This window comes from Pezoporus wallicus, unplaced genomic scaffold (genome assembly GCF_028554395.1).
Source record: "Pezoporus wallicus isolate ANWC-B61680 ecotype Strahan unplaced genomic scaffold, APGP_CSIRO_Pwel_v1 contig_4710, whole genome shotgun sequence".
In the NCBI taxonomy this organism is placed as follows: Eukaryota; Metazoa; Chordata; class Aves; order Psittaciformes; family Psittacidae; genus Pezoporus; species Pezoporus wallicus.
This window is the reverse complement of record NW_026640647.1, coordinates 1,291,839-1,309,844: the sequence shown is the minus strand read 5'-3', so window position 1 is coordinate 1,309,844 and position 18,006 is coordinate 1,291,839. Positions and strand designations below refer to the sequence as shown.

Sequence of the window (18,006 nt, the reverse complement as noted above, 5' to 3'; positions counted from 1 at the left end):
TTCTACCAGAGTTTAACTAGAGGGCACAAAATGCTTTCAACTCCCAGTTCACTATTTCATCTGCGTACTAGCAGATTTGAATTGCACCTCTGAGCTTCTTCATATATATGGAAATGAAGGGTTGGCTGGACAGGGAGTTAAAGGGGGAACAGGGGAAAACAGTCATTCCCCTTCTGTGCTGAAATAACCAGACTCTCAATACTGTACAGAAAATTGAATTTGTTTCTGTACCCAATACAGAATATGTCTGAAAAACAGGTAAGGTTATTGGTCAAATACATGTGCTCAGTTCATGTCAGCTTTGGCCAAAGTTTACATAAAAGAAATCTTTTTCTGTAGAACAAGACATGCTCTGAGTACGCTCCTGCACTGTGTGAATAGCACGCTAAAACTCCCCAATAAAAGTGTAATTCAGCTGGACTTAAATGACGAAGCATAATACATATTTCACCAAAATAAAACACTCAGAAGCAATTACTCCTCATTTTTAAAACACAGACTGTGGCTAAACACAGGTCCTTATAATTATCCATAGCTATTTCAGAAAAAAAAAAAAAAAAACAGGCCCAAAGTAGAGGTTAAATGAAATATGTAAAAGAAAAGACTCTATAACCCTATTAAAGGAACAATGATCATTATAGCTTGGCTTTTCCTGCACAGATGGGAATATACCGTTAGTTGCTTTTTTTCCTTTTCTTTTTAAATTTTTTTTTTTAAATAGGAAGTATCTTTGGGCCTTACAGTTTGAGCTTGTTCAAACCAGTGGCAGAGCACAGATGCTCCATGTAGAAATGCCAGCCTTTGATCAATTTGCAATTGATCTTGTAAATGAAACCACAATAGATCTATACTGGTTGTGAGGTTTTCCTGAGGCAGAGGAGTGGGGAGTGCTGCTTTTAGGATTTCATGAGAAAAAATATTCAGCAAACAGGCAGAGTGCCATACTGCTTAGCAAAAAGAAACACCTGCTTTTATTTGCAGCCCTAAGAAACATCACCCTCAAGTCAGAAGGCAGAAATGGGTTATTTCTACCTGATGCAGTGGGAGCAGAGATATAGCAAGTCAAGTTTTGGCTTCCACAGTAAGCATGCATTGCTACCATGTGCTCATGCAGGGACTTCTCTCTCTGCAAAAAACTTTCCTGCAGAAGTATAAATATTCTCAGACGAGCTTGCTCTACTCTGCTAACTGGGGAATGAAAAACAAATTTATTCCTTTATTCTAAAGTAATTAAACATGTTGTAGTACTCAGGGGAAGAAAACCAGTGAAGTGTCCAGTTTAACATACTCACTTTACAAAAAGTGACATGCTTTCAAAGGTCTCATCTCACAGGACAACAGCATACTGTAGCACGACTAAACTCCAGAATGCTGCACATACCCAAAAGCTACAGCACATCACATAAAAAGATACATTTTGGAGTGACTTCATAATTCTGCCTGGTGAGATGGGTAAAGAAATGGCGGCTATGCATTAGTATCATAGACTGCAATAGAAGGCAACATTTCACCATCAGAAAAAATGCCAAGCACTCCACTGAAGTCACATTACAATTTTGAAGAAATAGGAGTATTATCACATCCTTACAGCTTTTGTAAGCTGAAGTAAGTTGCTAATCATCAGATTTGATGTAACTCAAAAGCTAGCATGCAGCTGCCCACAAGTTTAGCAGAAACAACAGTGACAATAAAAGTAATGCAGTTATCTGGAAAACATCTGATGGGCAATGTCAACACTATGAAATTACATAGGTATGTTGCTACTTCACTCAGAGTAGTTGAGTAACTCTTAAGTCCTCTTCTTAACAAAACTACTTGGTTTGTTAAGCTGGACAAGGCTGCTTCTTTTTTGCCTCCCAGCCCTCTTTTCCAAATAAAACACCTCTCGTGAACCCCCGCACAAAGCAGGCACTAAAGCTTATCTGAGCTTCTGAGAGCTTGTTAGCTCAGGTACAACATCAAGCTGAAGTATCTATTCAGTCTATAAAAAGGCATTTGCTTAAGTTTGTGCATAAGATTTGTGTGTGTATACATATATATATATATGTCCAAAATTATCCATGAATGGTCAAAGCAAGAAATGAAAAGCCTTCTTCATACTGCTCAAACACTAAATTTTAGTTTAGCCCCCATGGACTGTTTCCAGGGATGATGTATTTCATCTGTGTCCTTGGTCGGTCTGCTGGTACTCGAGGAAGATGACAATTGCACACATCCTTTTTTGTCTTGCGGATACATCCTCACTAAGAATCATCTTGGAGTAACTATGATCAGTTGCGGTTGGAACTCTGCAAGGTTTAGCAACTAAAAATCATTTCTGTAGTGTAGAAAAAGGAAGCTGTATACAAGAAAAATGCAAATTTGGACTAATTTACTGAAATGACCACAATTAAACTGTCTTTGTACTTCAGACCTTTGTTTGTAAAGCTCAGTCCCAGCTCTCTTATCTATTCAAAACATAAGTAAAAGATTATTCAGTGTGCTAGACAGTAAATATTAAGACTGTGTATTTCCTGATTCATAACATGAAAAAGTTTATCTTTAATAACCCAAACTACATTAACTATGATGTACCCAGAGTTGAAGAAATCAGAGCCTTTTGCATGAAGTTGCCAATAAGAAGAGATTGAATGGAAACTGTTCTGCGGCTAAAGGTGGTATAAGAGCTGGAATTTTACTGAAGTTTCTTTAAACCTTGTTTACGCTGCATCTAAAATCATGACAAAGGCTCCTAGCGTAGCAGATGGGCATTTCCTGGTGTGTTATAAGCTGCTGGGGGGGGGGGGGGGGAGAAGAAAAGACAACCATTAAACACAATGAGGCACTTCCAATGAAAGGATGACAGATGTTCTTAATTGCAATTTGAAATCCCAGATCTTAAGGGAGTACCATGCTGCCTATTCAGGAAAGGCATAATGAAAATATAAAATCAGATTTCTCTCATTTCTGACAGGGCTTCTACCTGCTCTCATTTTTCCAGTCTGCATTTAAAACAGTAGTGCCTCCTTTATAAGTACTTCTCATTCTTTCCAGCATGAAAAAAAGTCCTAAAATTCTAATGAACAGAAAAATGAAGCAGTTGGATCCTTTTTTAAAAATCAGGTTACATTTAAAACTGCATAAAGCGCTCAAAAACACTTTTATTTCCACATCCTACCATAACATCAGTCAATTTTCTAATCAGAACTCCATTTCATTAGGCAACACAAAAAAAAGGCTAGTCTAGCCTAGACATACAAATGTAGAGCTGGAAGGAGAACTATTTGAAAAGTTGAGAAGAGACAAAGAACAGTTATGTTCTTTGTCTGCCCAATATGCAGAACGGCACTATAAAACTGAAAAATTACTGCAGGTTCTTTCTTTTAAGTGCCCACTTAATTCAGTCATCCTGAGTGGATTCCCAAGCCTTTTGTGTATTAGAGGGATTCTACTTCAAGTTAAAATGCCAATTAATTTTCAAAGAATCTCAGCATTTTATGTCCTAAAAATACCAATGGCATAATATGTGAACACAGGCCAGAACACTCCAGTTCCAGGAAAATGAGAGAAATGGGATCTGGCAAAGAAGTCACCATTAGTTTAGACTACTGGCGCATTAACACACATCTCCAGCTATCCAACATACATTAAGGCTTTTTATTCTTTCTTTTTTTTTCTAATTATATTTGCTCTACCAATCTATCCAAATCCCGAACTTTTTACGCTTACAAATAAACACAGACTACACCAAATACACTCACATGCAAAAAAAAAAAAACAAAACAAAAACGAAAGAAGAGAGATCATCACAGATAACTAAAAACATTTGACTCTTGTTCCCCAACATGACTGAAGTCAAATGTGAAAGTATGCTGTGTATACAGAGGTATGAGTAAATATTTGAAAACAGTTCTGAAAACAAAGTTATGTTGTGGAGGCTCTAAGCCAGCAGTTAATTCATGAAGGATGCCCCAACATTATTTTCTTTCATACACCATGACGACAATTATAAAGTTACAGAAGCATCTGGAATAGATCTGGAGTTAAGTGGTTCCCTTACAAACTTGCCATGTTTTAAAGGTACCCGATTCTTGCACTTTTGTAAGCTTCTTCAGTAAGCCCACTGGACACGTGTTGGCAGGACCACACAAAGCTCACCAAATGAGAAACTGATGGAGGAGCCACAGGAGCCAGGTGGGTCCTGCCCAGAGAGGGGGGGGTTCTGGCATCAGGGCTGCCAGTACTGCCAACTGGTACGGCTGTGAGACCAACACTGTTCGTGAGCCAGGGGAACTGGTGCTTTTGAGTAACCTTCTCATGGCAGCGTATGCTGCTGTGGCTTCTGAGGGACCAAAAGATGCTGGAGCATGAGACCAGAGGCAGAGTCCTTTCTGCCTCCGGGGGTATTTGGGAGGACAGCCTTGGCAGTGTTCAAGGCCAGGCTGGACGGAGCCTGGGCAATATAGTCTCATGTGAGGCATCGCGGCCCATGGCAGGAGTGTTGGAACTAGATGATCCTTTCCATCCCTAACTATTCTATGATGACAGTTTTGTCTTGATGCTTTTTCTATTCCATGTAGTCTATATACACTCCTTAGCTTAGGGAGTGTTTAAATGCCTCAACAACATAAAAAACCACCTAGACTCCACACCACACCAGACTGTCTGATGTCTGGGCAAGCCTGAGTGCAGGCAGCTCTGGCAGCTCCACCTTACCTGTGCTAAAGCTCTGCAGCTACGCACAGCATCGTATGTTTTCACATTGGAAATCCTGTGTCCTGGACACTTACAGAAGAATGGTAGCACCAGTGCCATACAAAAAGAATTTGAAGGGCCTTTTCATTTCTTAATTTGGGCAGCACTACTTAGAGGACCAGCGGAAAGGCTCATTCCAGTGTACTTTGGAATCCCATCTAAATGTCACTCCAGACCATTTAAAAGCTAAAATAAAGCACAACATTCATCTATACATTGCTTTTCCAGGCTGCTTATATTTCTTGGGTGTTGGTTGCATTTTTTGAGCCTCTTTACAACTGCACATTCTGCTATAAATCAGTTTCTGCATTATTATCCATTATTACAAAATATTGTGCAATCTAATACCAGCAGCAAACAAGCAACTACTGCTCTTGTCAATAAGACTACACTCACCTCTGAAGCACTGGGGTGAGAGAGATGGCTGCCCCATGTGCTATCCAAACCAACTAAAACAGCCCTGCTCAGGTTTCAGGAAAAAGCTAAACTCATTGTTGTATGTGAGAGAAAACGTGCTTTACACCCTCAGCCTTCCAGTTCACTCATCACTTCCAAAATGTTCTTCAGAGAATCAAACGGCCATTCCAATATGGCCACATCACAACTGCTTTTCTCAAAACTGTTTTCTCAGAAGGACTTCTGAAATCTCCTACCAAGTATAAAGTTTAGGAACTTGTGTATCTCATGGGTGGTGTGCCAGCAGCCTGCAATAGAAGAGGCCTTTCTCAGGCATGAAGTCCTGACTCTTGAAGGAAGTGCGATGCTTCATTCCCTTTTCATCTATACACTTGAGGGATTTACACTTATGGATACACCATATCCAGTACTGCCTCTCTATAGAGGTTAAGCGAGTAATAAGTTTGATCCCTTCCAAAATAAGACTCCAATATTCTCTGTAGGGGTTTTTTTACATTTTCTTTTTTCAACTCGTTCCTAGCATGGGTTTAACAATTAGGTCCTGGCAGTCCTCCCTAATTGCCATTTATGATTTCTGTCAGCCATGGATGTTCCCTCCCTGCCCAGCAGTTAATTTTGCCAACTAACCATTGAAGTGATCATTTTCCCTTGGCTATAAATCTCTGAAAGAGGCACCTTGCTAAGCCACATGAGCAAGTTCAAAGACTGAGCCTCTGAAGGAGTCAGGAACCTATTAGAAATAATAATTGCTAATGATTGCTGTGAGGTGAACAAAGCCATGGTGGGGATTTAAAAATTAAAATTAAATAACAATAATAATAACAACAACAACAAATAAATAATACAATTTAACCCCTCCAAAAAAGCCCAAAACAAAATTAAAAGAAATGAAGATAAGAAAAGGACAAGATGGAAAGGAAATGTTAAAAAAAAAAACAACTAGAAAAACAAAGGATACTAAACTATGGCACAGGCTCTCACCCCACCATCCCCTTCTTCAACAAACAATGATAGCTACTGTGTATGTTAAAACTCTGCTACCTATAGGGAAAAGTTTAGTTTTACATACAGGCAAAACCTATCTTTCACAGCTGGGGCTTTATCATGCCCTTCAGACAAAAATATTTGCTTTAAATCAAGGAGGAAAAAGAGCTACTGTAACCTCAGTGTTTCCAAAGACATGCAATCATGGAATACCAGCAAAAAAAGCCAGAAGCAAAAAGGTAACTTCTGTATTCACTGCTTACACCAGCTCAAAACTTCTTAAGGAAACAGCAAATTTTATCTCTGTTGTCAGAGTAATTGCAGATACCTGCAGGGTGACGATTTGTCCCAGTAATTACTAATACGATGATCACTGAAATGGGAGACATCAATAAGTTCCTTATTCTTCCATTGTAATAGACATCAGGTTGATACCTTTGTGCTTGTATCCTGTGTAAAGACAAGCTGGTTTTCACCAGTGACCTGCAAAAGTTTTAATTGTCGGAATTTTCAGCTTTTAATTCAAAAATAGTAACAAGTAAACAAAATACACAGCAACATTACGTAAGTGGAATTAAATACATGTTTGATAAGAGCTATTTGCCTGCTGTCCCAGTTATTCACCATAAATGCTTCTGTGCATAGCTAAAAAACACTGACTCTGAACTCTTATTTGCTTGTAGCTTGCTTTTAACAGTAGAGTTGCTACTCTCTATTTTGTCCCTCCAGTTAAAATAACCTGTGATTCTTCTGATGTGAGCAGGTAAAGGCTTTTCAGAACATAAAGAGGAGCAAAAAAACACCCTACCTGCCAGACACAGAAAGCTGACAGGAGCAAGGAGCTAATGCTAAGATGGGAAATGCAAGAAAGCACCTACTCTGCAATCGCTTAAAGCAAATCTGTAGCTAGTAGGAAAGTGATGGGGCATGATGGTTACAAATAAATGGTATGATAAGTGATTTATTGCCTATTGCCTTTCCTTCAAAGATACCAGCAGTTGCCTTTGTCACTGGTAGAAGTCAATGTAAATTAGCAAGATAGACAGCCTGGTTCTCTCTCATGTCTAGCTCACCCAACAAGGTAAGCAAAGTAGCAATTACATCAACTGAAAGAGTAATTACATCAACTGAAAGAGCAGAACAGAAGTGTAAGGACAGCAGCAAACTGTTTGAACACTGAAATGTCATATTCTGCCCTATGAAGTCAGGGACAAGTTTGATCCTGCCTTGCAGATAAAGACAAAGCCAGCAAGATTAACAAAATGTTTTCAAACAACAATTAAAGAGCTTGGTAAACTTCCTATAACAGCTATGAAAACAGCCACAGACTATGAAAACAAGCATTCCAGGAGACTTAGAGAAGTAACACTTTATTACATGATGTCACAACAAGAGTGGTGCATTTAGAGAGAAATGAACTATTAAAATAAAAACTCTTTGATCAGGTATAACACTATATATAATTTTATCAGGTATAATAAGATCCCAAATCACCTGAACAGGAGCATTCTCACAGAAATTCAGTTTGGCTGCCAATGCAGTGTGTGCCCATGGCCTTACTCCAGTCTCCAAAGATCATTACAATAAAAAAACAAACCAAAACCCAAAGCTGCTCAAACCCTGCAATTAAGAATTAACTGGCGTCGCTGAAAGCGTCAGTCACTCTCACAGACGCTCTTGAGGAAACACAGAGCAGATGACTTGGTGTTCACTCTCCTCCTCTTTCAGATTACAGCTAAGAAAACTCATGAACAGATTTTTCATTCCCGTAGGTGTGTTTCCTTCAGTGACGATCTATGGGAAAAGTTTCTTAAGGTAAAGAATTCCTTCATGTCATTATACACTTCTCTTTTTCCTTCTGTTTTCATTTGCTCCCCAAGCCCACTATTTTACTGGGACAGTTGGTATTCTCATGCATATCCTCCCTACACCGATCCATCATACCAAAACCCCTGCATGCACCTCAAGCAGAGACAGAAGGTCATGCAACACTGCTGGTAAATAATCAAAACATTACTTAGATTCCTTGGTTTCCCAGGAGCTCCCACACAGAGCCAGAGCTCTGGGAATATCCCATAGCTGTCTCATCTAGAGATGCTGACATTTAAAACCTGTGATTCCCAAACCTGAATTCTCTCCAAAATCACAGACCTTGGAGAATATGAGCAATTATGCCAACAGGCGACAGCATGTTTATTTCTGATGGAAGACTTGATGCCATACAGACCTGGTTTCTATAGGAACCTCAAACCAAACCACTGCTAGAATTTTCTTGTAATAAATTGTTTGCATTTTTTCTAGCTAGCACTGGTAATAAAATTAGATTGATTATTTGTAGAAAGGAGATGTTGAAGAATGAAATGCGCTATATATCATTTTATTTCTGGGTCATATGCATTAGTTTCCTTATAAATGGTCAAGAGTTTTGCTTTGCTCAGGATGACACAATAGGAACCACAAGTTTTTTCCAGAAGCCCACTTAAATGATACAGTGAACTTACCCACAATCAATTCTTCTGAAGAGGCTGTGGCTCAATGAAGATTTACACATCAAAGAAAAATCAGTACGTACAGCTCCACAAATCAATGTTGGGGTTTTTACCCCCACGTCACAAGAAATACCACAAATTGCAATTTGTGTCTCAGTAGCTCCTCATTAAAGTTCCTGAGCAGCTAAAAAAAACACCTTGAGGATTGCAAGGTCTCTGTAGAAGTGTAGCAATGTCCCCAGATATGCCTGAAGCCTGCTTTTAACTGTAGCCTGCTACTACCAAATCAGTCAACCCTGGAATTAGCTGCAAGCTCCAAGGCTGGGATGATGCCAGGTCTGTCCCAAACCCAGTCCTTGGCCTGCACTGACCAGCATGGTAAGTAAGTGCCCCATTGGTGAACAGCCCAGGCTTGGCTGCAGCAGGACTATATGGACACCCTGTAAAACCACCTCATGTCCTATTAACCAGCATTCAAGTACCACCTCTATGTTCACAGGGTGAACAACTGGAATGGCATGAATCCTTGTGCTACAGTCCAAGGCACTATACATTAAAAAGGATGAAAAGTTGTTTAGGCTTGTCAGAGGTGGCATAAGGCAGCCTACACTGCACTTATTTCATACACCTACAGTATTTAAAAAGCATCTTTTAAAGATGGTGAAAGTTAACCAATTTTAGCACAAAGTAGTCATTTTGTGCTCTTGATTCTACAGTTCTCATAAGAATCTACAGACAAGTGGGAAGGGAAGCAAGGTGACCATAAAGTAGGATCATTTTATACTTCTAGAGTCTGAGAAGAAAACACTGTGTAAAAGAAACCATAAGAAACACTATTTCCTAATCCTGTATGTTTAAAGATGTTTTGCCTACTTAGCAGGTGTCAGAAGACAAAATTTTCATATAGAAGCAATATCAAATAAAGAAAATTGGTGGAGAGATCATATCTGTCCATGACAAATTAGTCTTAGACTTTCAATGACTTGGCACTCTATCCAAACTCGCAAGCAAAATCCATCACACAGTCAAGATGACCTGACGTAAGTTAAAAAGTCAACATTTTCTCACTCCCATCTACTGCTCTTAAAGTGGTTTTCTAGTGTTTTTGGACTCCGTAAGTTCTTGCTTTGAGACGGCAGCCTGACCATACAATTACTGTCAATAGCAATGTATGAAGTTTATGAAAAATTTTTCTACAAAGTTAAGATTCTCAAAATACACACAAGAATGACTGTTGAGCATTTCTATTCTGGAAAACCATCTCTCAACAGAGGAAGAAAAATGCGGAGGTCAATATATTATTATGTACTTGATTCAACATGTAACCAAGTGTTGTGGTTTAAGCCTGTAACTCAGAACCATGCAGCCGCTCGCTCACTCCCCCACCTACTTCCTCGCCCCCGCTCCTGGAAGGATGGGGAGGAGAATCGAAAGAATGTACCTCCCACGGGTTGAGATAAGAACAGCCCAGTAACTAAGGTTTAACACAAACCACTGCTGCTACCACCAGTAATAATAATGATAAGGGAAATAACAAGGGAGGAGAATACAACCGCTCACCACCCACTGACCAATACCCAGCCCGACCTGAGCACCAATCTAGCCCTTCCAGGTAGCTGCCCCCAGTTTATATACTGGGCATGACATGCTGTTGTATGGAATACCTCTTTGGCTAGTTTGGGTCAGGTGTCCTGTCTCTGTTTCCTCCCGGCTTCCCCTCCTCCCTGGCAGAGCATGAGACTCAGAAAGTCCTTTGTCAGAATAAACATTACTGAGCAGCAACTAAAAACATTGGTGTTATCAGTGTTGTTCCCAGGCTGAAAGTCAAAAACACAGCACTGCACCTGCTACTAAGAAATGACCACTACTGCTGAAGCCAGGACACCAAGTACATAGCACTGACTTTCAGAATGTCTAACTCTCAGATTTTCTTTTTAAAATACTCCATCATATGACAACAAATTTTATGCAGCTGAACAAAGTCAGCAGAGCAGAAAGTTCTTTTAGCAGGCAACTGCATTAATTTAGCAAGCAATTATGCCTGCTGAACAAAAGCATAAAGGAAGAAAACCTGGACATAGCCAGAGTTCAGATCCAAGAGGACCAAGACCTACTTGAAGCTTATTTGATCTTACTATTTTGCTGTTTGCATTTTAGCCAATATATCTAGAGAAGTTACAGATGAAGTATGAAGGTAAAATGTTAATCAGAACAGAATAACTTCCAGAACTCTTTCCATACATAAGCTAATGCTGAAGGAAGATGCATAAATGTATGGCCATGTTTAGACACTTATCCTACCACGGATCACTGAAGTAAATCTCCTAAATATGTGACTGAAAAGTCAGGTGGCAACCTCCCAACACACTGGAAACACTTCTCTATCCTAGCGTCATGACAAGGAGAGAAACAGCTGGCTTTAATCTCATCACTATGATGTCAAACAAGATAAAACCATTACTGCAACATACAGACCCTGAAGACCAGGTACCTCATTTTCAGCCACACCACCCATACCCATGATCAGAGTCTTAACCAGAGACTTAACCACATTCCATTACTCTCAATAATTACAACCAAATAATATGGGTCATGTCTGTTCTCTATAACCACAAGAAAAGGCCTCTGACTTCTCTGCAATATATGCACCCCTGTAGAAGACTTGCAGAAGGTGAATGAAAGTCAGAATAAGGGCTCACACCTACTTCCCAGTCTTCTATTCCTAAATTTCAACTTGGAATTTACATCATATGCAAATCGTATTTTGCAATATTGAATGTCTGTATATTTTAGCCTTAAAATTTGCATTATATATTCATGACACTTTGGCTGACCTCTTAGAATGGGCTCATTTCCACCCACCAGAGGAGACCAAGCTTTTATTTCCCTACAGTTACCATTCAGAAACATCCAATGTGTTTCTGCATTTATCACGAGGTTTTTTTCATTTTTTGCATTGTGCGGAGAGAAATGAAGAGTTTCAGATATCAAAAGTAACACTATATGACTCAAACATATTTGACACTTAGAGGCCTTCACAAAGCAATCTGGACTTTGTAAGAGACAGATTTCCTTGAAAACAGACTACTTTACAATGCAGTAATAAAGGCTACTGCTAACAATTAGAGGAAAATGTTCCAAAACGCATATACCAGGATCTCAATAGATGAAACAGAAAGAGTAGCTCATCTTGACTTCTCTTTAAAATAAGGATGAACTAATAAAAACTCATTTGGGGGGAGTGGCGGTGTGATGTTTGTTTCATTTGCTTTAATCAACACAGACCTTCAGAGGAGACAGACAGCTGGCACCATCTATTCCAGGACAGAATGAAAACTAAAACTTCTTCATTGTACTTACATGTGAGGACTGAGTTCATAAAAGTTTCGGTTTCTGTATTCTTCCACTTTCTCAGGAGTATAAATGGGTAGAGATCTGTATGGGTTTATTGATATCACCACGCTACCAATGTATGTCTGTTGAAGGAAAACAGAAAAGTTATCATGGATTTTACTTTTAACATGCTTTTGCTGCTTATATAGTATTGTCTCATTTAATATTCATGCAAAACCAAACAGCTTAATTCTAGCAATGAATAAAATAGGTACATACACTCAGAAACACCTTTTAGATCACTCTCAACAATCACCAAGCAGCTGTTTTACATAACAGAAAGCTCGTGAACATATTTTAAAAGAAAGCCCAATCTTACACATTTCTGTGACAAATTCAGCTGGGAGAGGGAACGGAAAAAGGACACAGATGTCCCTGAAGAACCGCTCCATCTGCATGGCAAATGTCACATGGCAAATTGCTGCAGCCCTCAGGCACTCATACAAAACCATGTAAAGCAAGGCCAGGGTTGGACTGCACTCCCTCACCCAAGGAGGAGCTTCACTCTATCTCCCAAAGCCTCAGGCACAGAAGAGCTTCACAGAGAGGAAACCTGAAGGCTAATAGCCTCTGACAGGTTTCTGTCAAAGACATTTCCTGTTAGGATTCAAGTCAGTCAAAGTCCTGCTGTAGTTCCTTAGCAGACACGAAGCATGATTTTTATTTCTAGACTCTACACACACTTGGAAAGCAGATGGAGTAACGCATTGTTTTACTCTGTAAGGTCCCACGCACTGCTGAGCCGAATGAAGACGGATACCGTACACCATGATTACCATCTCAGCACATGACAACTAACCTGCCCTCGTCAAGCCTACTGGGAGGTGCCCTGCAGCTTTCTACACCTCCCCTCAGCTGTAAAGGCTGTATTCGAATATACCAGAGTGGAAAAAATGCCAAACCCCCATTCCACCCTGCCTGCAGGTACAGATCAAAGATTAATTAAACCCCAAGTGTTCGGTATCTCTTTCCACAACCACGAAAGAAACAAATAACAGGTGGTGAAACAAAATTTTCCAGTAACCAGGGGCATCTCAGGAGGTGTGAGGGCTGCACACAAAAGCCAGAGGTTCCCATTATTCGGATTCCATTTGCTAGTAGCTACAGAAGTAAAGCAGTGTTTTTTACAGAGATACATGATTTTTTTGCGGTGACACCTTGCAATCACTATTTGGATTTCTCCCCATAACTTTTGTGACAGGAAAAGTAATATGTGCTGTAATATGCATTTTGAAAGGGGAATAGAGGCATGAGGAGTCCAAATTACTCACCAACAGGTTCAGCAGAGCACTGAATTACCTCCACAGCTGCAGTCACAAATTAATAATATTAATTGCTGCAATGCTTCCCTGTCTAGCTTTCCTGTCTAAAGCAATTCTCTGCTAAATGTTAACTAAATCTGGTCCTAAGCAGGAAGCTAGGAGGGCAAGATTTCCCATTTTCTATAGCATGTATATGCACAGGCAAGCTGTGAACCCCCATGGCATTTTCTGTCCTGTTTAAAACAGAGTTGAGCAAACTAGACTGCAGTGATAAAACATGTAGCATGAGGCTTCCAGAGACTCTTGTAGTTAACCCTTGTAGTGTTTACTACCCACTGGATGAAACAGAAGCAGCTTCTGCTGACAATTCACTGTACAACTGCTGCTATGATGAAACACAATACTTCACTAATTGGGCTCAAAACTCACCATTCCTAAACATATACTTTCCCCACCCCCTCCTCCAGAACTGGCCAGAAAACTTCTGCAGAACATTTCACCCCATGCATCCAAGCCCAGAACAGAACAAATACCCTAGAAACAGGTTGGTTTCACCTCAAGAGCCCATGCGGAGCTCAGCTACGGGGAGCAAGCCTGAAGTTGTCTCCCATCTTGGCAGCCAGGCTACAACTCAAAACAGGACAACTCCAATCTGCCTTGCACTGCAACCCAGGATAAAAATGCCCCTAAAGGCATTCAGATACTGACTGTTGAGAACCATCCCTAAATAATTCAGATTTCTGCTAATTTCAAACACATGCCACAGTGTATGATTATGTATATATATTTCCTTTAACTATTGATAAAAAAAATTGTCCTAGTTTTGTGGTCATCCTCCCCCAAGGAGGAAGATGTTTTCCATCTATGTCTAATGTCTTTGGCTGAGCAAGACGCAAATGCAAAAACTGCCTTTCTACAGAATCTACTTTGCCTTCTTTAACACGTGCAGCTTTGGCCATTTGCAAGTCATAGAATCATAGAATCATAGAATAGTTAGGGTTGGAAAGGACCTTAAAGATCATCTAGTTCCAACCCCCCTGCAACGGGCAGGGACACCTCACACTAAACCATCTCACCCAAGTCTACAGATTCTTGTTAAGAGTAACAGATAGATAGCCAAGGGTAATAGTCAAGAGTAAGAAGCTTTCTAGCCTTCACAAGTGCATGGATACCCCGCTTAGGACTCTTTCTTGATAAAACATTAATATGTTGATTTGTTTCCTCCTAAATCCTTACAATTTGTGAATTCAGCCTGTCGTGAAATCCACGCTGGAAAGAATCAGCAGAAGAGAGACAAAGACTAGATCTTTAAGATTGTATTCTGAAACAGAAATTCTTTGAAACTTGAAGACTTGCCCTTTTCAGCTTGTCTGCCACCGTAACAGCATACAATGTAATTGCTAAGTCCCCTGAAGTACCCCAAGATGCCAAAGTAGAGAAAGATGAGTGAAAGCAAAACCTTTGATTTTAATTTTGAATACAGGCTTTCAAATGAGATTTATTTAGAACCATCTTTTCATGGCTAAGTATTGCTTAGACAATATATTTTGGGAATTCAAGTTAGCTGTTTATTGTCAGACATGAACAAATACAGACCATTTCCTAAAATACCAATACTTCAAAAGGTCAGATGGCTATATAGAAACAAAGACATACTCATGTCCATTTTAAATACTAAGGCAAACCATGCCAAGCAATCATTGTTTTTTTGCTGCAAAGCTGCTTACAAGAACTAATGCATTTCCTCTTCTAAAAATGCCAGTATTTCAAAGCTGATGCTTAATAGCTACTTGCTACTGGTGGTCTGTGAGATTCCACATAACAGGGATAAACAGATCCGGAAAATAGCTTTCCCACATAACATCTGCCTTCCCACCAGAACTCTATTATAAACAAACAACATAAATGGCTTAAATCCTTGAGCAAGGGACAAGCATAGAAACATTCCAGTGATGAAAGAAAAATGCCAAGAGTAGTGGGAGACCATACTGTGGCACTCCAGAGACTAAAGAGATCCTTCATTTTCCCTGTTTAAGGAAAAAAATTAAACCCCAGAGGAATGGTCTCACGATGATGAACGCACAGAATGCAGGCAGGAGATTTGTTTCTTTCTTGGCTTTGACATGGTCTCGTTATGCAAGTTTGGACAAGATCTGCTGTCTCCTCAAGTTTTGCTAACTAGAGATTCTTGATAATATTCTTTCCTCCAAATTTCTACTTTAATGCAATAACTCACAAGGAAAATTCTGCCTCCTTGGCATGTTTGTCCAGAATCCAAACCAAGAGTACTCTCACTTGCTGTTTATCAGTCCATCTGTCACATAGTATGGCAACACTGTAATGGGCTAACATTTCATCTGAGCAAAAGAGCATTGAAATGTCTATCAGGTCAAATGTCAGCACATTCTGCATTCTCCACCAAAACAACACATACAACTCATTCCTGTTCAGCAAAGGGTTTAACACCCCAAGCAGGAAGAAAATTCCAAATCACAATTCAACTGGAAAAGATGATAATATCTGTTACACATCACTTCTAAGTACTGTTCAAGATGCAATGATCAGGACGCTTTGATGCCTGATTTTCTCCCCAGAGGACTGAAAGCTAACATAACCTCTTGGGGCAAGATACTGCTGCTACTTCAAGCTTGTATGCGCCTTGCAAAGCCGCCTGTGCCTTTCTAACCCAAGCAGCTTTAGGACTGGCATAAGAGGAAGCCTGAAATAGCAAGACAATAGGAGGCACCCATTGCTTAGGAGAAACCTACAGGCAGCAAGCAGCCTGTTCCCAGACAAGCATTGGGGAAAGCTATTGCTAGAAACTGGCAAACTGCCTAAAACCCCTGTGGGCGTTTTTAGCTGAGAGGTTGCAAGACCCTTACAGAGAGAGCAGGGAAAGTTCCAAACACCTCTGCAGCCAGGACACACAAGCACCATGGTAAAATCTGATACACAAGGAAAATGCAATACAGGCCAACTCAAGAAGGGGAGCTTTTAGAACACCACTAAGTAGAGCTTATGGGAGAATATTTCACACCCTGGGATACAGCATATTAATAAAGCTATTTCTCCTCCTGGTAAAGTTAGTCTTTTAATACCCCAAGGACCCAGAAGTGAGAAGATTGCAGCTGCGGAAGCCAGGGAACATTACTCAGAGCAGCTGAAGCTGCAGCATAGGAGTTATCCTACAGCCTGTTCCATATCTTTAAAAGCTCCTCTGCTTTGTAGCAAAAGCAACCTTCTGCAGAGTTTAAATTCATTAAGCATCTACACAGATTTGCTGCAAACCTGTAAGTGCACACTACATCACTTTCGTCAGCTCTGTTTAAAAGAAACTCACTGCTTCTTATCCATGGTAGCTAGTAACAGGTCAGACAAATTGCTACTGCACACAAATCACTCCAGCCTTAAAATGCCCAACTGCTAATGTACCCTGCAAGTGTGCTCAATTCCCAAAGGCCAAAAAGGTTGCCCTATTTTATTTTTTTAAACCTACTACTTTTTAAACCTATTATTTGGGGGTTTTGTCCTATTTTATTTTTTTCTGTGTTCCATTTTATTGGAACACAGAAATAGAAAACAAATAATTCTACTGAAATAAGATTGCTAGTGTGGATGCTGATTCTCCCATTCATGCAGAGTAGTTTTAATACTCCAGATATGTATAATGCACCTTTCCTTAGTATTGATTATGCTCAAATGTACAGGGTTCCTATGACTTTTAAGAGTTTTACATCATGCCACTAAAACAATTCACTGAAATGAGAGACATTAAAGTTAGATCAAAGAGAAGTGTGACTAGATTTTATTGGTACAAATCCAGAACCATGGCTAGGGCAGCACTGTTTTCTTTGCTGGGGGGAGCTGAGTTTTGGTTTTATGGGCTTTTCTAATGTGACATATGCAAAATTATATTTCTAATATAATACTCATTTTCATTTGTGTTTGCCTGAAGTACTGCGGTTCTGGGTCCTGCCAGCTCATAAGACCATGTGCCGTTGCATGCTCAGAATAGCCAAGGCCAAGGAGATGGCAGACACAGAGGAAGCCTGTACTTACATGTTCTCGATTTTCTGAACCATCCCAAACTCAAACAGAACTGGGCAAATTTAACACTGCAAAGTTACGTTGTAATGAAATCTCTCATTTTAATAAACAGTAGCAACTAAATCAGTACCTTAGTAAAATATCATCTATTATTTGAACAATCTTGCTCTGTGCTCAAATTTGGTTTTCACTGTGGTTGGCCACAATAAAATAGCTAAATGCACCCTGCTTCTGGTCCACTGTGTATTTTTCAGGTTGGCAACACTCATGAAGTTGCTAGATGCTATGTTTAAAAAGAATAAGGAAAAGCGGAACATCAAGACTAAAAGTAAAGCCACCTTAGACCATTACAATTTCTGAGGCTTTGATTTACTGCATTACTGTGGATAGCAATGTAGGTAGAGAGGGATGGGCTGGGTACTTGAAAAAAACAAACTAGGATGTCAAACTGGAGAGACATCAATCTGATGGATGGACCACTCGGTGGATAAAGAACTGGCTGGATGGCCACACACAAAGAGTTGTGGTCAATGGCTCAATGTCCAGCTGGTGACCAGTAATGAGTGGTGACCCTCAGGGATCGGTGTTGGGACCGGTGTTGTTCAACATCTTTGTCGCTGACATGGACAGTGAGATTGAGTGCGCCCTCAGCAAGTTTGCCGGCGACACCAAGCTGTGTG

The 18,006-nt window shown here is 40.0% G+C and overlaps 1 protein-coding gene across 3 annotated transcripts in view; it reads right to left on the bottom strand.

Annotated features, from left to right (window-relative positions):
• MYO1B (myosin IB) overlaps nucleotides 1-18,006 on the bottom strand; it is a 113,249-nt gene that overhangs the window by 69,022 nt on the left and 26,221 nt on the right. For all 3 annotated transcript variants that reach the window (XM_057419749.1, XM_057419750.1, XM_057419751.1), the window contains exon 3: nucleotides 11,985-12,100. In XM_057419749.1, the coding sequence (XP_057275732.1) occupies nucleotides 11,985-12,100 (116 nt within the window). The remainder of the gene's footprint in view (nucleotides 1-11,984; nucleotides 12,101-18,006) is intronic.